Source organism: Pristis pectinata, chromosome 2 (genome assembly GCF_009764475.1).
Source record: "Pristis pectinata isolate sPriPec2 chromosome 2, sPriPec2.1.pri, whole genome shotgun sequence".
NCBI lineage: Eukaryota > Metazoa > Chordata > Chondrichthyes > Rhinopristiformes > Pristidae > Pristis > Pristis pectinata.
This window is the reverse complement of record NC_067406.1, coordinates 84354333-84373835: the sequence shown is the minus strand read 5'-3', so window position 1 is coordinate 84373835 and position 19503 is coordinate 84354333. Positions and strand designations below refer to the sequence as shown.

The 19503-nt window shown below is 45.0% G+C and overlaps 2 protein-coding genes across 5 annotated transcripts in view; one reads left to right on the top strand and one right to left on the bottom strand.

Annotated features, from left to right (window-relative positions):
- cops4 (COP9 constitutive photomorphogenic homolog subunit 4 (Arabidopsis)) overlaps nucleotides 1–6696 on the bottom strand; it is a 37921-nt gene extending 31225 nt beyond the window's left edge. The window contains exon 1 of one of the 2 annotated variants that reach the window (XM_052039045.1): nucleotides 6481–6696. In XM_052039045.1, the coding sequence (XP_051895005.1) occupies nucleotides 6481–6557 (77 nt within the window). In that variant the 5' untranslated portion in view covers nucleotides 6558–6696. The remainder of the gene's footprint in view (nucleotides 1–6480) is intronic. The other variant, XM_052039054.1, reaches the window with a different exon arrangement.
- An 11748-nt stretch (nucleotides 6697–18444) lies between these two features.
- The window catches only part of lin54 (lin-54 DREAM MuvB core complex component), a 78173-nt gene continuing 77114 nt past the window's right edge, over nucleotides 18445–19503 (top strand). For 2 of the 3 annotated variants that reach the window (XR_007955829.1, XM_052009572.1), the window contains exon 1: nucleotides 18445–18621. The gene's annotated coding sequence lies outside the window, so the exon portion shown is untranslated. Of the gene's footprint in view, nucleotides 18622–18776; nucleotides 18832–19503 lie in introns of those variants that run through there. The other variant, XM_052009591.1, reaches the window with a different exon arrangement.

Genomic DNA, 19503 nt, shown 5'->3' with positions numbered 1-19503 from the left:
TCCCAACATCATTCTTCCTATCTCTAATAACCTGCTAGTCTTCTTTTTACACATCTGTAGAAGTTTTTACAGCCTGTTTTTATGTTTCTGCGTATATTACTCTTGTATTCTATTTTTCCTTGTCAAAGTCCTCCTTTACTGAATTCTGAAATTTTCCAGTTCCCAGGCGGTCTGCTTCTCTTCAGCAATAAAAGGATTTTCTTTTGATGTAATACTATGTTTAACTTAGAAGAAAAGTTTATTTTTCCAACTGAGTGCCAGTGTAATCACATTAGAGGCTGGAACTATACACAGGGAAGTTCCAGAACTGTCATATTTGTCTTTTTTGGCAAGATGACACATTTATCATGTTAACAGCATCTGCTTTCAGAATTTTAAAATAATTTTTGTGACTATGCATTAACAAAATACTTATGGAATGTGATATGCCATGGCAAATTTCTTCACTTGTTCATAACTTAAATCAGGCTTGGTCTTTTCAAATCCCTGAAGTGATTATTTGGTCTCACTGGCCCAAGCAGCAAAATCTATGAACAGTTCAAGTTAATATGGCTTATATTAACTTAACTATATGTATAAAAAAATCAAACATGCACCTAAAAAAATACCCAATAAAGTTGCAAAGGCTGCCCTGAATACTCCAGCACAATCCTCATATAACAAACATCTTTCCAGTGCTTCCCTCTTTTTAGGCAATCCCTTGGGGTAGATGATGACCCCTCCCTCTCCAGTTCCAAGAGTTGAGGTGGCTGATGAACCCATTGTGGGAGCCAGAAACTGCCACACAGAAGTGTTTGATGGAGCAAGTGGGTGGATAGCTTCCTATAAACCATTCTCTCTGGGCTTTGGCACATTCCAAAGACATTCAAAATTATCAGTGCCATCCTGGATACTCAATTGCCATTGCAAGTGGTCTTGGGTCAGGGATACACACAAGTTGGCATGGATGTTGCATCTTTTCAAGGACACCACCAAAGATCTCAAACCTAGCCTCCAACATTGGAGCATCTGCGCTTTTGCACTTGAGTAAGCCAGAGGGTCATGAGACATTTGCTCTTCCTACAGGGTAGTCACTAAGATGCCAGATTAGCTCATTCTTGATACCAAACCTAACCCACAAAGGGGGCACCCTTCTTGTGGTATGCACTTCCAAAAAGTGTAGATCTAATTGATGTGTACATAGGATGATTCTTTCAGCTGTCTCCTGCTCATTGTATCTCATCCAGACCAGCAATGTCAACATCAAAGCACCTGGCCTCTCAGGTAACGATGGCAGAGTGAAGTACACATCTTGCCATCAGGGATGTCCACAAGTGTCGTGACATTCCAAGTCTTCAACTTCGTATTAAGAAGTGGATCAATGATAGTGGATTCATCCTTACTCTGGAGTAATGACTCACAGCTCCTCCATGATTGGAGGCATTGTTCTGCCTTTAATTTCAAAGTCATGAATAGAGAATGGTACAATGTACCTACACAGTTCCACAAGAACATTCATTATTGTTTTCAATTTCAGAAGTCAAATTTCAATTACTACAACACACACTTTTCAAGAGAAAATCACATCATTTCGGTGTTTAACATGGTACAGGGACAATCAAATCAGAATCAGTCTTAGGTTTGATATGCAGTGCTGTATGGTAACCAAAATGTGATACCAACTTAGAGTCTTACACCATGTAACCAGGCCCTTCAGCCCAACTCATCCATGTAGACCAAGATGCCCATCCAAGCTAATCCCATCTGCCATATTTGACCTATATCCCTCTAAACCTTTCCTATCTATGTATCTGCCCACGTGTCTTTTAAAGGTTGTTGTTGTACTTGCCTCAACCATTTTCTCTAGCAGCTCGGTCCATATCTGTACAACCCTCTGTGGGGAGAAAGTTGCCCTGTTAAACCGTTCCCCTCTCACTTTAAACCTATGACCTCTAGTTCTTGATTCACCAACCCTGGGAAAAAGACTGTGTGCATTCACCCTAAAATACACTTCCAGTGACAATTTACAACTGTTGCGCTTTTAAAGAAAAATTCCATGAAGGCATGTTCTAATGAGGAATGGTTACAGAGACTTTGCAATTTAGTTTAGTGCAGCTTGTCTTAAAAGATCAACCATTATTATAGGTCTACTCTGTATTAAAAATATGAACAATGTTACAGAAGTGCAAAAATTATGAAATGATTAATCAATGCTCTTGGAAAGGACATCACTGATAGCAAAGCACAACTGAGAGCTGGGCGGTTTTAAGTCGCAACAAAATATCAGTGCCACAACAACAGAAAAGTGTCTTCCTGAGAATCTCTAGCTCAAAATACTCTCCTGAGAGAGGGGGTTTACCAGATTGATACTTGTAGGTCGTGGGTTGTCTTATGAGGAAGGGATGGACATGCTAGGCTTGTATCCACAGGAGTTTGGAAGAGTGAAGGGTGACTTGAATGAAACAAGATTCTAAGGGGTCTTGAGAGGCTGGACAAGGAGAGGATGTTTCCTTTTATGGGAAAATCTAAAAATAGGGGGTAATGACTTTATAAAAAAAAAGGATCACTCATTTAACACAAAGATGAGGTGATGTTTTTTCCCCCAGAAAGCTGCAAGACATAAGGATGTAAGAAATAAGAACAGGAAGTCACTTGGCCATTCATGCCAAATCCACCATTGATCAAGCTCAAGGCTGATCTTCTACCTCAGCGACATTTTCCTGCACTATCCCCATATCCCTCAATTCTCTTAATGCTCAGAAATCTATTTATCTCTGCCTTGAATGAACTCAAGGTTAGAATCTCCACAGCACTCTCAAGCAAGGAATTCCAAAGATTCACCATCCTCAGTGTGAAGAAATTTCTCTCTTGACCCATTTCCAGATTTCTCAACCAAGGGAAACACCCTCCATCCATTCAACCTATAGAGACCTGTAAGAATTTTATGAATTTCAGTAAGATCTCCTCTCATCTGACTAATCAACAAGCTTCAAAACTTGGGGCTCTGTACCTCCCTCTGCAACTGGATCATTGACTTCCTTATCGGGAGACTACAGTCAGTGCAGATCAATAGTAACATCTCCTCCTCGCTGACAATAAAACACAGGTGCACCTCAAGGATAAGTACTTAGCCCACTGCTCTACTCTCTCTACACTCATGACTGTGTGGCTAGGCACAGCTCAAAGGCCATCTATAAATTCGCTGATGACACCACTGTTGATGGCAGAATCTCAGATGACGACGAGGTGGCGTACAGGAGTGAGATAAATCGGCTGGTTGAGCACCAACAACCTCGCACTCAACGTCAGCAAGACCAAGGAATTGATTGTGGACTTCAGGAAGGGGAGGTCAGGAGAACACACACCAGTCCTCATTGACGGGTCAGCAGTGGAAAGGGTGAGCAGCTTCAAGTTCCTGGGCATCAACATCTCAGATGATTTATCTTGCGCCCAACACATTGATGCAATCACGAAGAAGGCATGCCAGCAGCTCTGCTTCATTAGGAGCTTGAGGAGATTTGGTATGTCACCAAAGACCCTTGCAAATTTCCACAGATGTACAGTGAAGAGCATTTCTGACTGGTTGCATCACCGCCTGGTATGGGGGCTCCAATGCGCAGGATCAAAAGAGGCTGCAGAGGGTTGTAGACTCAGCCAGCTCCATCACTGGCACAACCCTCCCCGCCATTGAGGACAGCTTCAAGATGCGGTGCCTCAAGAAGGCAGCATCTATCATTAAGGACCCTCACCATCTGGGACATGCCCTCTTCTCGTTACTACCATCAGGGAGGAGGTACAGGAGCCTGAAGTCCCACACTCAACATTTCAGGAACAGCTTCTTCCCCTCCACCAACAGATTTCTGAACAGTCCATGAACCCATAAACACTACCTTGTTATTCCTCTTTTGCAATATTTATTTATTTTTGTAACTTATAGTAATTTTTATGTCTTGCACTGTACTGCTGCTGCAAAATAACAACGTTCACAACATATGTCAGTGATAATAAACCTGATTCTGATTCTTCACTCATTCTCTCCTTGTAGGGCAAATCCACTATTCCTGAGAACAGTCTACTGAATTTCTGCTGCACTCACTCTATGGCAAGCACAAATTTTTTTTTTAGGTAAGGAGGCCTAAACCGTACACAATACACTGTCTCACCAAGGCCCTAAGTAATTGCCTTGGAAATCCTCCTCAAAGAATGATGAAGCTGAACCTTCAAATATTTTGTAAGGCAAATTAATTCTTGATAAGATGATAAAAATTAGAACGTGAGTTGAGGTTATTGTCAAATCAACCGTTATCTTATTACATGGTGGAGCAGCCTCAAGGGGGGGTGAGTGGCCTCCTCCAACAGTAAGTCACATGCTTATATATACATTGATTCTCTAAATTTAGATAACTATATTATGTATTACTATATGTTAATGAAATCTTGGTGAAAATACTGAAATTACAACATCTTCCAGAAGAAATTTGTTTTTGAAGTCACTTAAGCTTTAAGGGTGATGACTGGTGTGAAGTTTGTTCTTGTTGGAACAGAGGGCAGATTCTTGTGACCGAATTTGTTCAAAGGTCTTTGTTTTATTTGACAAAATGAGAATACCTCAGCATGCATAAGTTGTCCTTTTTATTAACAGTTGTTTTTCCCCCCACAACTGTAAAATAATTTCAATAGATTTTTTCTTGCAATATTTCTCCTTCTCTCCTAACAGCAGGATTTCAGTCTTTCTTTGCTGCATCCCTCTCCTTCTGAGGTTCATGTCCTACTCACTGACCACATTTTTCTAGAGAGTAACATGCTGCATCTGAGCCAATAAATGGAATCCCAAGTCCCAAATAGAACCATAGAACAATACAGGCCCTTCGGCCCACCATGTTGTGCCGACTTTCAAACCACTCCTAAGACTATCTAACCCCTTCCTCCCACATATCCCTCTATCTCAAATTCCTCCATATGCTTATCTAACAATCTCTTGAACTTGAACAACATATCAGCCTCCACCACCACCCCAGGCAGCGCACTCCATGCACCAACCACTTTCTGGGTGAAAAACCTCCCTCTGACATCTCCCTTGAACTTCCCACCCATTACCTTAAAGCCATGCCCTCTTGTATTGAGCATTGGTGCCCTGGGAAAGAGGCGCTGGCTGTCCACTCTATCTATTCCTCTTAATATTTTGTATACCTCTATCATGTCTCCCCTCATGCTCCTTCTCTCTAATGAGTAAAGCCCTAGCTCCTTTAGTCACTCCTCATAATCCATACTCTCTAATAGAGAGGAAGATTTAATAATAATAAATAGGAATAGGTCCTAATAAATAGGGAGATTTGCACTTTTTATTTTCCTTTAACTCAGACTCAGTTTTTCTTCCCCAACATTCTTAACTTTGCAATTCAAAGATGTTCAATTAATTTACAATTTTAAAAAAACCCAGCATTGTGCTCATATTCATTGGAACCAGGAGACACTGATGTGCCATAAACATTGGTACCCCACCTGCTCTTCCCTCCCAACCTCCACACTCTTGAAAAGGCCCTGACACACTGATAGTCCCTTCACTGCAAGTCTATCCTGAAGTATAAGCATGTGATCATTTACAGCATTGGATAAACATGGGATGGTTCATTGTTCAGGCAAGACACTTGGCAATGAACAGTTGCAGATGTGACTGTTGAGGACATTATAACCGCGGCAAAATCTATCATCCCTCTCCTTCAGGGACAGCTAGTAGCATCACCAGTGCTATTCCTGCCAAAATCAATTAGTTCAATGCAGAACTGGTATTCAACCCTGCTTACAAGTTTAGTGCAGGCCTAGAGCTGAGAATTCAAAAGTACGCCGAAACTGTTTAACGTATTTGTATCAACACGCAAAGGAGCTGGAGAAACGCAGCGAATCAGGCTGATTTGTACCTTGATGCTAAAAAGACATGTCAGACAAATAAACTCCACCTGAATCAAAATCTATTTCCACCCGCCTCCTTCATACACTTACTGCCGCCACAGCCTAATTACCAGTGGCAGCAATCTAACCTCTGACCTGCGGCCAACCTTCATCAACCAGCCTACTCAAGAAATTATTTAATCCCAGGCTGCATCACAGCTGAATTCTATCTGATGCTCACCCAACATCCACTAAACCTTCCTTCCAGATGTTTTTTTTAACCGGACTGCAGTCAACAGCACTTTCTCCTACGCCACCAGGAGGAAGGGGAAACTGCCCGGTGCCCACCTGGGTCAGCTCGGAGATGGAACCAGTGACGACGGTCCCTCTACCGGGGGGCTGGAGCTCTTTGCAACGTGGAGGTGAGATCCCCACGTCCAATAATTTTAAACAAGGACTCCCTGCGGGCTCAGGGCACAAACACAGCGGGTTCCGAGGGCCGAGTAACCGAGGCTCCCGCTTCGGGTGACGGCGGGGCTGAGCGCCGCTCCGTCAAAGCCCACCCCACCCGGGGGCACGCAACCTTGTCTGTGTCCTCCCCGGGATACTCACTTTCCGGCCAGATCCTTGTGGGAGCCGCTGGAGTTCATCAGCACCGACAGCTCCTGCCTCATCGCCGCCGCCGCCATGCTTCCCCCACCACCCACGACAAGGACCCGGCGAGAGCGCAAGAGCGGCCGTGGCCGGGCTGGCGCGGAGCAACAGCGCCGCCCTGTCCTTGGCGATCGGCATTGAAACTCCGGGAGCCGAGCCCGTCCTTGCTGGGATGAAAGGAGAGCACCAATCCGAATATGAGTATTTGACATGTTGCGCATTGAGCTTCCTCATGGGCAGAACGTGGGTCTGGGAAAGTTGGTCATCAATAAATGCAGGCGGTGAACTGGAGTGGAGTACATTCAGCCTCAATGCCTACTACTGCTCAATGACTACATTCGCACCCTGGTGTCCCTGAATGTCCACCAGTCTGTTGAGATCTTCGCTGACCAGTGAACTCAGGAAGGCATTATTATGCTCAGAGAAAAAAAACAGCTCAAAAACTACCCCCACTTAAAAGAGGCATTATATGTAATTTAAGACTGCCAAAACAAAAGAATATTTTCAAATATCAGTTCGTAACAAGCTGAATGTAACATTGTATTTCAACAGGCATGATCTCGGATTAGACAACAAGAATAGAAAGTGGAGATGTAAGAGACTGCAGATCCTGGAATCTGGAGCAACATTCAAACTGCTGAAGGAACTCAAACAAAAAACGAGCTGCTGGAGGAACTCAACTTGTCAGGCAGTATCTGATAAAGGGTCTCAACCAGAAACGTCAATTGTTTGTTTGCCTCCACTGATATTGCCCGGCCCGCTGGGTTCCTCCAGCAGCTCTGTTTTGCTCCAGATTCCAGCATTTGCAGTCTCTTGTGTTTCCAGTCTGCTGAAGGAACTCAACGGGTCAGGCGGCATCTGTGGAGGTGAAGGGATGGTCGACATTTCCAGTTGAGACTCTGTATCAGGACTGAGAGTGTAGAGTGTGAGAATGTAGAGGTGAGAGGGAGCGGTGAGACAGGGGGTGGTAGCTGGAACCAGGTGGGGTGAATGATGATGAGCAGATGGAGCTAGGTGAGGGAGGGGGAGTTTAGAGACAGGCTCAAGGGTGATAGGTGGAATGAGGTAAGGAAAGGTGGTGGGCAGAAAGTGTTGGAAGGACAGGCAGATTCCAAAGAAGGAGTTAATGCTTCAGGTCAATGACCTTTCATCAAGATGAGGAAAGTTAGAAATCACATATTTTAAATTACGAAGAAATGGAACTGGAGACCAAATGGAAACTCTTGGTTTAGTACAGCAGAGAGTAGTATAGAATTAGGATCGGTTTGAGTGGAACTTGGAAACAGCAGGGACTAGAAAACATTGGTGGGAGAATCTCATATGCTTCCCAGAAATAGTATTATGTAGGGCATAGTATAAATAATGAAATTAGAAATGCATGTAATTGGGATAATACAATAATCATGAAGATTTTAATCTACATATTAAAAAAGGACAAATCACATTAGTGGCAACAATGAAAAGGAGGAATTCCTGAAATGAATTAAATATGGATTTTATAGATCAGTATATTGTGGAATTGACTCAGGATCAGGCTTGCATTTTGCAATAAGAAAGGTTAAATAATAATTATGCTGCAAAGGGGCCCTTAGGGGGAAAGTCACTGTAATATGTTAAAATTTGACATTGTTCAAAAGTGATACACTTTAATCTAAAACCAGAGTTTTCGATCTAAACAAAGGAAACTGAAGGTGTAAAGGACAGGTTGGCAGTGGTGGATTGGGAAACTACATTAAAGGGTACAAAATCCTTAGAGACAGAGTAAATGCTGGGAGGATATTTTCCCTGGCTAAGGGGGCACAAACTCAAGTTATGGTGTAGACCATTTAGGACTGAAATGAGGAGAAATTTCTGTACTCGGAGAATGGTGTATCTTTGGAATTCTCTATCCAAAGTGCTTTGGAGGCTCAATTATTGACAACATAGTTCAATAGATTTCTGGATATCAAAGGAATGGAGGTATATGGAGACAGGGCAGGAAGTTGGTAGATCAGCTATGATCTTGTTGAATGGTGGCATAGACTCAAGGGTCTTAATAGCCTACTTAGAGTCATAAAGTTGGACAGCATAGAAACAGGCCCTTCAGTCTATCATGTCTATGCTGATCATCATGCCTATTTATTACTAATCCCACTTGCCTGCATTAATTCCATATCTCTCTATGCCTTCATTCAAATACCTGTCCCAATGCCACTCAGAAGTTGTTACCATTCCTGCGCTCTTCTGGCAGCTTATTCCAGATACCAACTATGTGTGGAAAAATTTATCCCTTGGATCTCCTACTCCCTCTCACCTTAAACCTATGCCCTCTAGTTTTAGATACCTCCTACCATGAGAAACAGACTCTGGCTATCTACCTGATCTATGCCTCTCATAATTTTATATTTTGTTTTATATTCACAGCCAGAATTTAATTGTCCATCCTCAGTTGCCCTTGAGAATGTGGTGGTGAGCTGCCTTCTTGAACCGGACTTGAGGTGTGGGTACACCTACAATACTGTTAGGGAGAGAATTCCAGGATTTTGATCCAGCGACAGTATAGGAACAGTGATATATTTCCAAGTCAGTATGGTATGTGGCTTAGAGGACAACTTCCAGGTGGTGGTGTTCCCATGCTTTTGCTGCCCTTGTTCTTCCAGCTGATGGAGATCGTGGGTTTGGAAGGTGCTGCCTAGGAAGACTTGGTGAGTTGCTGCAGTGCGTCCTGTAGATAGTACAAACTGCTGCTTTGGTGGTGGAGTAAGTGAATGTTTGTGGATGGGGAACCTATCCAGTGGGCTGCTATGCCCTGTATGGTGTAGAGCTTCTTAAATGCTGTTGAAGCTGCACTCATCCAGGCAAGTGGAGAGTATTCCATCACACTCCTGACTTGAGCCTTGTAGATGAACAGACTTTTGGGAATGAGGAGATGAGTTACTTGCCATAGGATTCCTAGCCTCTTACCCATTCTTGTAGCCACATTGTGTACATGGTGACTCCAGTTTTTGGTCAGTGGTAACTTCAGGATATTGATTGTGGGGAATTCGGTGATGGTAATGCCATTGAATGTCAGGGGGTGATAGCTGGATTTTCTCTTGTTGGATATCATTATTGCCTGGCACTCGTGTGGCATAAATGTTACTTCTTCCTTTTCTTATGTTCCTGTTTGTTGGTGACAGCTGAGAGAGGATGGTGAAGGGTTGTGAGGCAACATCAAATAGACTGAAATGTTTTTCATTTTAAAGTTACTTCTGTTTGGTAAGTAACACTGAGGTTCATCCAGATCTAGCTAATAATATTGCCTCAATTTCCATTTCCATGGTAATTACTAAGAATGATAACTGTTATTTAGAAAGGCCACATTGTACATATTTAATGGAATAAGAAAGCCAAAGGTATTTTATGGAAATATTTTTATATACACATATATGAAAATGCCAGGATGGTGCTTGAATATCATGCTAGATCTTCATCTTAAAAGAGGATATAAGTAGGGAATTCTGCAAAAGGATTACAAAGCTCAGCATCTCGACAGCTGAAAGCAGAACTTACAATGGTAGAGTGATTGACATGCTTATGTGGCCAGAATTAAAGGTGAACAGATATTTTGGAGGGTTGTATTGCTGGAGGAGATTACAGAGATTGAAGTAATAAGGAAGGATAAAGCCATAGAGAGGTGATAGGTGACCCCTGATATTCAGCAGGATATAGATAGCAAACTTAGGGAGACTTCAATGTTGTGGAGGAAGAAACAAAGGAAATTGTTCAAGGCATTAACAAATAAACAAGTCCAGATGTGTCAAAGGCGTAACTAAAATGAGGCAGAGGAGAAGTCAGGCATTTTTTCCACTTGTGAATGTAATATCTGTGCCACACAGGTGACCCTGGGGAGGGGGCATAGAGGGTCAATTGGCACACTCAGAGCCTTCTGTAAAGAGAGGACGTTGAAGGAACAGAAGGGCATCATTGACCCCAGGATAACAGTTTGATTTGATTGTATTTATTTTTAAAGAAAAGGTCTGTTGAAAAAGCAAATAGACATGTAAAAGTTCACCTCAGAATGGATTATATCACTAAGACTGCACACTATTGTGAAACAGACATTCCAAAAATTTGCAAAATAAAGGGTTGAGAAGGATGCTAGTGTTACCAGTGAACACAAAAAAAAGTGATGCTGTACTTTTAGATGTAGCATTTTAATGGCCAAGGGATTTTTTTTAATGGAAATAAGTAAATCCTTCCATGGTTGACATAGGGCTTAAATCACACTCCAGAATAAATACTGAAAACATTTCCACATTGGTGTCTATGGCAGACAGTCCAGTCAACACGAGTCAGTGAACTTAGCTGGTTCATTCCAGTTTTAGGTTTCACCTTCAAAGTAGCAGAATTTCTAAACACTGACTTCATGTAAATTTTTACATTTTGTTTTGGCGCAATTGTATTAAAATTTAATATCATAACTTAGTTGCTGTATTATTGACATTTATCAGATATATTGTTTTCAGCAGCTTCATGTGCAGATGTTGTCCCATGCCCCATTAATTAGTGCCATGGTAACCATATGTACTCAATGTAATAATTCCAGAACACACTTGGCTTATAAAATTCAATGAAACAGATGCAAACAGCTTATCTGTGATACTTACGTAGATCATCTGCATAAATTATCTTCTGACTAAAATAAAGATCTAAAGTTCCAGTAGTGGGACCATTGAGATTCAGCTATTAGGTGCAGAAAACATTAAAGTACATATTATCCAATTTTTCACATTTTATTGACTTGTTCTTGCTCCAAATCACATGACAGTAAAATTAGGCTTTCTGCTGCATTTCTTAGAATGAATTATGTAAGTTGATGAAACACACAATTTAGTTCTCCTGGTTGCAATGAAGTGCTTGTAAGTTGTTGTATAGGATGTATCATTCTACCAATGCTCATTGCATTCTTTCTTGCTATCAGCTTGGCCCAGAGGTTCAGTTTTGGATCTTGTATCATATCCATTCCCAAGGTCATTTATTCATGCATCCTAAACTCTCACACATCCATCTTTACGTTTCCCAACAAAACTCTATCCCTTACTTTCACATTCAGCACCTTGACTTCACTAATTATCTCTTTGCTGGTTTCACTCTCACTCCCAATAAACATTGTCATCCTAAACACAATCAGCCACATTTTGTTCTTGATCAAACCCAGTCCACTTGCTGACGTCAATTTGTTTTCTCTCCTCCAAAAGATTAAAATTGAAAATTAGGCTCCTCTGATACAAGCCCCTTCACCCTTATGTCTACACTGCTTTTCAGCCTGGCATTTATTTCAACATCGACCAACCCTGTCTGACGCCTTGTGATTCTTTCTTCCTCTTCTCTACTGTGAAGACTCTGTCAGTGAATCTTTTTCTGATTGCACTCCTCATCTCCATTCCTTATTCCTTTTAAAAATGTTTATAAAACTATTTTATGCCTACCTTTCATAATTTGCTTTTAATATTCCGGTTCACCTTATGAAATTAACTTCTGTGCATTAAAGGCATTAACTTGTTATTTAAAGCAAGTTGTTACTTCTGAATACTGAAAGCACATTTTTCCAAATGTTTTTGAATTCTGTTGCTGTCTGCTTCATCAAAAATTTTCAAATTGGTAAATTTGATGTATCTAGGAATCTTTTGGTAGCAAAAGGAGAAAAAAAAAGATTTTGTTTTAAAGGGATCCAGCAATGAGCAAAATGAAGTGTAAAGTTAATGTAATTCTCGGCCCAATAAACCTGCTCAGTTTCAATTCAAAGTACCTACTAATTTTAACATAGTATTTCACTCCTAACTGTGTTAGCTATTCCACACTTTATGATGTAGCAAGATTTACAATCTTTTTACATGCAATTGCATGAGGCTGTATAACTCTTTAAACTCAAAAGTGAAATTGGAACAAAAACATCCTGAAATACTCAACAGATTAGGTCATATCTGTGGGAAAAGTTTTTGTTTTAGATTTCCAGCATTTGCAGACTTTTTAATTTTTACTTGGTGAATTTGGAGTTTAACTCACTGAACCACCCAATTGCCAAAGGATTCTGCACAAGCTCTCTTTTTCTGACTATAATTGTTTCACAAAAACATTGATGTACTGTTGTCTGAAAATAAGAGAAAATTCTACATCAGATAATTATTTATTTTATTTGTACATCTGTTTTCTTCAAAACTGGATCTTCAATAGCTGATGATAGATTGTCTGTGCTTCAATGTTCAGTGAGAGGATTTTTGATTCACCACAGTTTCTTGGTAGACATACAGCAACAAAGTTCCAACCATCTCCCCTCCACCAACACACTCCTCCATCCAAGTCCCATGTGGAAACAATGGGATCTGGGTGTTTTTTTCTTTTCCAGACAGCAGCCAACTTGGAACATAATAACTCCTTAGTTACCAGGCTTCCTTTAATCCTGCAAGGATTAAAATCACTTTCTGAAATTACCATATCATCTAGTTTACTGGGCAACTATGGTACGAGGAGGAAGACAAGAACTTTGTAATCAGTTTAAAATAGCATTATAAATTCCTCTTAGTTTATCAACACTTTCTGATATGTACAACTATCATTGTTAAAAACCACAGATAATGGTTAATGTATTAAACAGCTAAAGCTTGTTTGCTGTAGTGGTTTGTCATGAGACAGAAAGTTGTTTGCTCATGTGTTTAAAAGGAGATTTTACCACTGATGGAGAGAACTTCTTTCCACAGGAGCAGGAAGTGATGCTAATGACCAAAACTGAGACATGTACATTGCCTGTTGCCAGGGTTGTGGAACAGCAGGACTGTGAAAACACTGTTTTGCCTGAGAACTATTTATTTCTCATATCAATTGCGCAGCCTTACCTTTTGAACCATGATCACGAGTGGTATTAAAGGATATTGATGACTCTTACATTTGCTGTTGTCGTGGGTCTCCACTCTCAGTAGGGGTATGGGAGTCATACAGAGTATGGAAACCAGCCCTTCAGCCCAACTGGTCCATGCCAACCAAGATTCCCATCTAAGCTAGTCCCATTACCTGCATTTGGCTCATGTCCCTCTAAACCTTTCCGATCTATGTACTTGTCCAAGTGCCTTTTAAATATTGTTAATGTATCTACCTCGACCACTTCCTCAGGCAGCTCATTCCATCAAACTGACCAACCTCTGGGTGAAAAAGTTGCCCCTCAGGTTCCTATTAAATGTCTCCCCTCTCCTTAAACCCATGTCCTCTAGTTCTTGATTCCCCAACCCTGGCAAAAACACTGTTCGCACTCACCCTATCTATGCCCCTCATGATATTATACAGCTCTGTAATATCACCCGTCATTCTCCTACGGTCCAATAAAAAAAGTCCCAACCTGCTCAACCTCTCTATAACTCAGTCCCGGCAATATCCTTGTAAATCTCCTCTGTACTCTTTCCAGCTTAATGACATCTTTCCTATAGCAGGCTGACCAAAACTGAACACAATATTGCAAATGTGACCTCACCAACGTCTTGTGCAACCTCAACACAAATCCCAACTTCTATACTCAATGCCCTGACTGATGAAAGCCAGCATGCCAAAAGCCCTCTTCACTACCGTCTACCCAAGACGCCACTTTCAGTGAACCATGTTCTTGTATTTCTAGGTCCCTTTGTTCTACAACACTCCCCAATGCCCTACCATTCACTGTGAAAGTCCTACCCTCATTTGTCTTTGCAAAATGCAGCACCTTACAATTACCCATTAAATTCCACTTGCCATTCCTCAGCCCATTTACCCAGCTGATCAGGATCCCTCTGTAAATCCTGATAACCATTTCCACTGTCAATGACACCACCTCTTTTAGTGTCATCTGCAAACTTACTAACCATGCCTTGTACATTCTCATCCAAATCATTGATATAGATGACAAATAGCAATGGGCCCAGCACCGACCCCTGGGGAACACCACTAGTCATGGGCCTCAGTCCCAAAAACAACCTTCCACGATCAGCCTCTGCTTCCTACCATCAAACCAAATGTGTATCCAACAAGCCAGCTCTCCCTGAATCCCATGTGATCTAACTTTCCATAGCAACCTACCATGCAGAACCTTACTAAAGGCCTTACTGAAGTCCATATAGACTATGTCTACTGCCTTGTGCTTATTGACCTTCTTGGCTGCTTCTTCAAAAAAAAACTCAGAGTTGTGCTGACTATCCCTTATCAATCCATCTTTCCAAATGCAGATACATTTGAACCAACAGAATTCCCACTTATACATTACCCACCACAGGCTTACTGGTCTATAGTTCCCAGGTTTTTCTTTGCAGCCCTCTTTAAATAAAGGCTCCATTCTTCTGGCACTTCACCATTGCTAATGATAATGCACATCTCAGCCAGGGCTCCCTCAATTTCTTCTCTAGCATCCCACAGTATTCTTGGATTTACCTGATGAGGTCCTAACAATTTATCTACCGTCATACCTTTTTGAGACATTTGCAACACCCTATCCTCTTTTCTCCACCTCTATCCCACCTATAGCACCTGTACCCCAGAACATTTAGCTGCACATCCTGTCCCTCCCTTAGCCATGTTTCTGTAATGGCTACAATATCCCAATTCCATGCCAAGTTCATCCACCTTACCTGTTAGGTTTCTTGCATTGAAATAAATGCAATTTAATCCAACAGGCTTTCTTGCTTCCTCCCATACTGCTGTCTTCTTGTGTACTGAACTTGCTGTCAATCAATTCTGTATCAACTTCCAGCCTCCAATCCGCATCACTTCTGCTTTGGACACCACCCCCCACCCCACCAATCTAGTTTAAACCCTCCCAGGTAGCACCAGCATATTTGCCCACCAGGATATTGGTCCCCCTTCAGTTTTGGTGCAACCTGTCCTTCTCGTACAGGTCACCTCTATCCCAGAAGAGATCCCAATGGTCCAAAAATCTGAATCCTTGCCCCCTGCACCAACTCTTCAGCCACATAGTCATTTGCAACATCCTCCTATTTTTACCCTCACTAGCACATGGCACTAGGAGTAATCCAGACATTACTACCCTCGAGGTCCTGCTTTTTAACCTCTTTCCTAATTCCCTATATTCACTCTGCAAGATCTCATCCCTTTTTCTACCCTTGTTATTTGTACTAATGTGCACAACGACTTCTGGCTTCTCATCCTTTCCCTTGAGAATGTTCTGCGACCATTCAGAGACATTCTGGACCCTGGCACCAGGGAGGCAACACAAAATTCCAGGGTCCCTTTTGCAGCCACAGAATCTCCTATCTGCCCCCCTAACTATTGTCTCCTATCACTATAGTCCTGTCTGCCTTCACCCTTCCCTACTGAGCCTCAGAGCCAGTCCTGGTGCCACAGACCTGGCTGCTGCTGCTGCTTTCTCCCAATCAGTATCCAAAAGGGTATACTTGTTTTCAAGGTGAATCCTGCACTGTTTACTGCTTCTATATTTCTTGGTGGTCACCCAACTACCTGCAGCCTGCACCTTAGGTGTGACCACCTTGCTAAAACTCTCATCTGTGACGCTCTCAGCATCCCAAATGATGTTAAGGGCATCCAGCTCCAGTGGCTTAACGCGGTCAGCTAGGAGCTGCAGCTGGGTGCACTTCCCATGGGTGTAGTCCTCAGGGACACTGGAAGTCTCCCTGTTCTACCACATTTTGCGGAGGAGCATACCACTGCCCTAACTGCCACCCTGACTCACCAAGTGTAAAGATTAAAGTTGAAAGACCTCACCTGTGCTTTCTCTTACCTTTGCCTCTGCTCCACCTCTTCATCAAAGCCTCACAGTCAAAGCCTCAGAGCTCTGACCTCAAACACCACACTTGCAACTCAAACAGGAGACAAGATACTGCAGATGCTGGAATCTGGAGCAATACACAATATGCTGGAAGAACCCAGCAGGTTGAGCAGCATCTATGGGAGGAAAGGAATTAGCGAAGTTTTGGGGCAAAACATTTCTTCATTTCCACTAGCTGCAATGAGATCCCACCACCAGCCACATCTCCTCCTCCCCATCCCTTTGCACTTTCCGCAGGGACCACTCCCTCCATGACTCTCTGGTCCGTTCATCCCTCCCCACCCATCCTCCCTGATCCCTGGCACTTTCCTTTGCTTTTGCAGTAGTTTTAACACTTGTCCTTGCACCTGCTCCCTCACCACCATCCAGGGACCTAAACAGCCCTTATAGGTGACGCAAAGGTTCATGCGCACCTCTACCAACCTTGTCTACTGCATTTGGTGCTCCCAATGTAGTCTCCTCTACATCTGTGAAATCAAGTACAGACTGGGTGACTGTTTCGCAGAGCACCAATGCTCAGTCAGGAATGGCCATCCCAAGTCCCAGATGTATGCCATTTCAATTTCCATTCCCACACTGACCTGTCCATTATTGGTTTTCTCCACCACCCAGATGAAGCCCAACGCATACTGGAGAAACAACACCTCATCTTCCACCTGGGTAGTCTACAACCCAATGGCATGAATATCGAGTTTCCCAATTTTAGGTAACCTTTCTTCTCCCCTCTTCCCTGCCCTCATTTTCCTTCTGGTTGCAACTGCCACTTATCTCTCCCCTAATGGCTCCCTCCATTACCTCCTTTACTTATCAGAATCCAGCACTGGTAGCCCATGTGTTTCTGCTTATCTCCCTCCAATCTTCACACTTCCCTCTCTCCACCTTGCTCTGTTCTTCCCCCTCTTTTTCCTCTCTCTGTTTACCTCCAACTATCATTCACCTGCCACTGTCTCCCAACTCCACCCCTGCTCTCCTCCCCTACCTGGCACAACCTGCCTGCCATCTTACCCCCTTCCTCAGTCCCCCAATCACCTCAGACTCTTTTCTCACCATTCCCCTTCTCCTCTTGGTACTGGCCATCTTGCCTCTCTACCCTCAGTCCTCATGCAGGGTTTTGACCCAAAACGTCGACATTTCCTTTCCTCCCACTGATGCTGCTTAACCGCTGAGTTCTTCCAGCAGGTTGTTTGTTGCAACTCAAACAGGGCTGCTTCCAAACTGGCCACTCTGCTGACTCTTCCTCTCTGCTGTTAAGGATGCTGGGAATACACACACAAATTCTTACCTGCAAAACAACTTTTAATCAGGCTAAACACACAAAATACTGGAACTCAGCAGGTCAGGCTGTATCTATGGAGGGAAATAAACAGTCAACATTTCGGGTCGAGGCCCTTCATCAGGACCGGCCAGGGCAAACTGTTTTCTCTTTCTTGCTAATTGCTTAATAAAACAATTTGATTGACTGGATCAGAATTATATTGTAATAAGACAGTGTTTTGCAACAGCAACCAGGAGTTCCTCCAGCAGATTGTTTGTTGCTCGAGATTCCAGCATCTGCAGTCTGTTTTGTCCCCAAACAGTCCAATCATCTCCAAGATTCATCATGGCAAGAGATTACTGGAGGGACAGAGGAAACAATTCAACGATGGTCTGAACGCCTGCTTGAAAAGTGTAACATCCCCACCAACTTGTGGGAATCCACTCAAGGTGGAAAGAATCCTGTGGGATGGCAACAAGAACCTCCAACTACTTGACCGTGGGCTCTGGAGGAAGCCCAGGGTAAACACCCAAGGGAATGCATCACCTCCCGAAGTCCCTGCTCCACCTGTGGCAGAGTCTGCAGCTCCCCGCTGGCCTCGGCAGCGACCTCAGGACTGGAGCGGCAGCAAACGCCGGGAGGGGAGGGGGTGGGGAGGGGTTGGGAGGGGGGGGTGGGGAGGGGAGGGGGGCGGGGTGGGGCGGGGAAGGGTCGCCCCGGAGGCCGACGGCCCGGCCGCGAGGGTGGCGGGAAACGTCGTAACGTACGGGCGCGGGGCCTGCGGAGTGACGTCAAGATGTACAGGGACGCGGAGAAAGTGGGCGGGGCTGCCTACGTGCGGGCGACGTGCTTCGCGGAACGGGCTATATTATGGGATGTTGGACGGGGGAGGAATGGCGCTGGGCGCGTGATTTTGAACAAACGCTCCGCGTCCCGGTGACCAGAGCTGAGCGAGGGCGTCGGGGGACGGTGCCGCCTCACCGCCGGGCCCGGGGCCCGCCACCCGCAACACCGTCACCGCCCTCCGCCCGCCCGCCCTGCAACGGCCCTACTGCGATTGCCGGTGAGTTGCTTGGCAGCGGCGCTTGGGATGCGGGCAGGCGGGCGGGGGTGTGTGTGTGTGTCCCGGTGAGTGGGGGCCGGGCAGGGCCAGGCCAGGCGGCAGGGGCGGGGCCGAGCCGATCCGATCCGGTCCGTGAGCCGGGGCCACGGCGCTAGCGGCAGCTCCCCGGGCATCAAACTACGGCTGGATCCTGAGAGTTGATGTCTGATGGTGTGTCTGCCGACACCGGCGGGGCTGTGCTGATCCGGACCGGGGCCGGCGCTCTCTGCTCCGGGAACGAGCCCCCGATCCCCGGACCGGGGCCGGCGCTCTCTGCTCCGGGAACGAGCCCCCGATCCCCGGACCGGGGCCGAGCCCCCGATCCCCGGACCGGGGCCGGCGCTCTCTGCTCCGGGAACGAGCCCCCGATCCCCGGACCGGGGCCGGCGCGCTCTGCTCCGGGAACGAGCCCCCGATCCCCGGACCGGGGCCGGCGCGCTCTGCTCCGGGAACGAGCCCCCGATCCCCGGACCGGGGCCGGCGCGCTCTGCTCCGGGAACGAGCCCCCGATCCCCGGACCGGGGCCGGCGCGCTCTGCTCCGGGAACGAGCCCCCGATCCCCGGACCGGGGCCGGCGCGCTCTGCTCCGGGAACGAGCCCCCGATCCCCGGACCGGGGCCGGCGCGCTCTGCTCCGGGAACGAGCCCCCGATCCCCGGACCGGGGCCGGCGCGCTCTGCTCCGGGAACGAGCCCCCGATCCCCGGACCGGGGCCGGCGCGCTCTGCTCCGGGAACGAGCCCCCGATCCCCGGACCGGGGCCGGCGCGCTCTGCTCCGGGAACGAGCCCCCGATCCCCGGACCGGGGCCGGCGCGCTCTGCTCCGGGAACGAGCCCCCGATCCC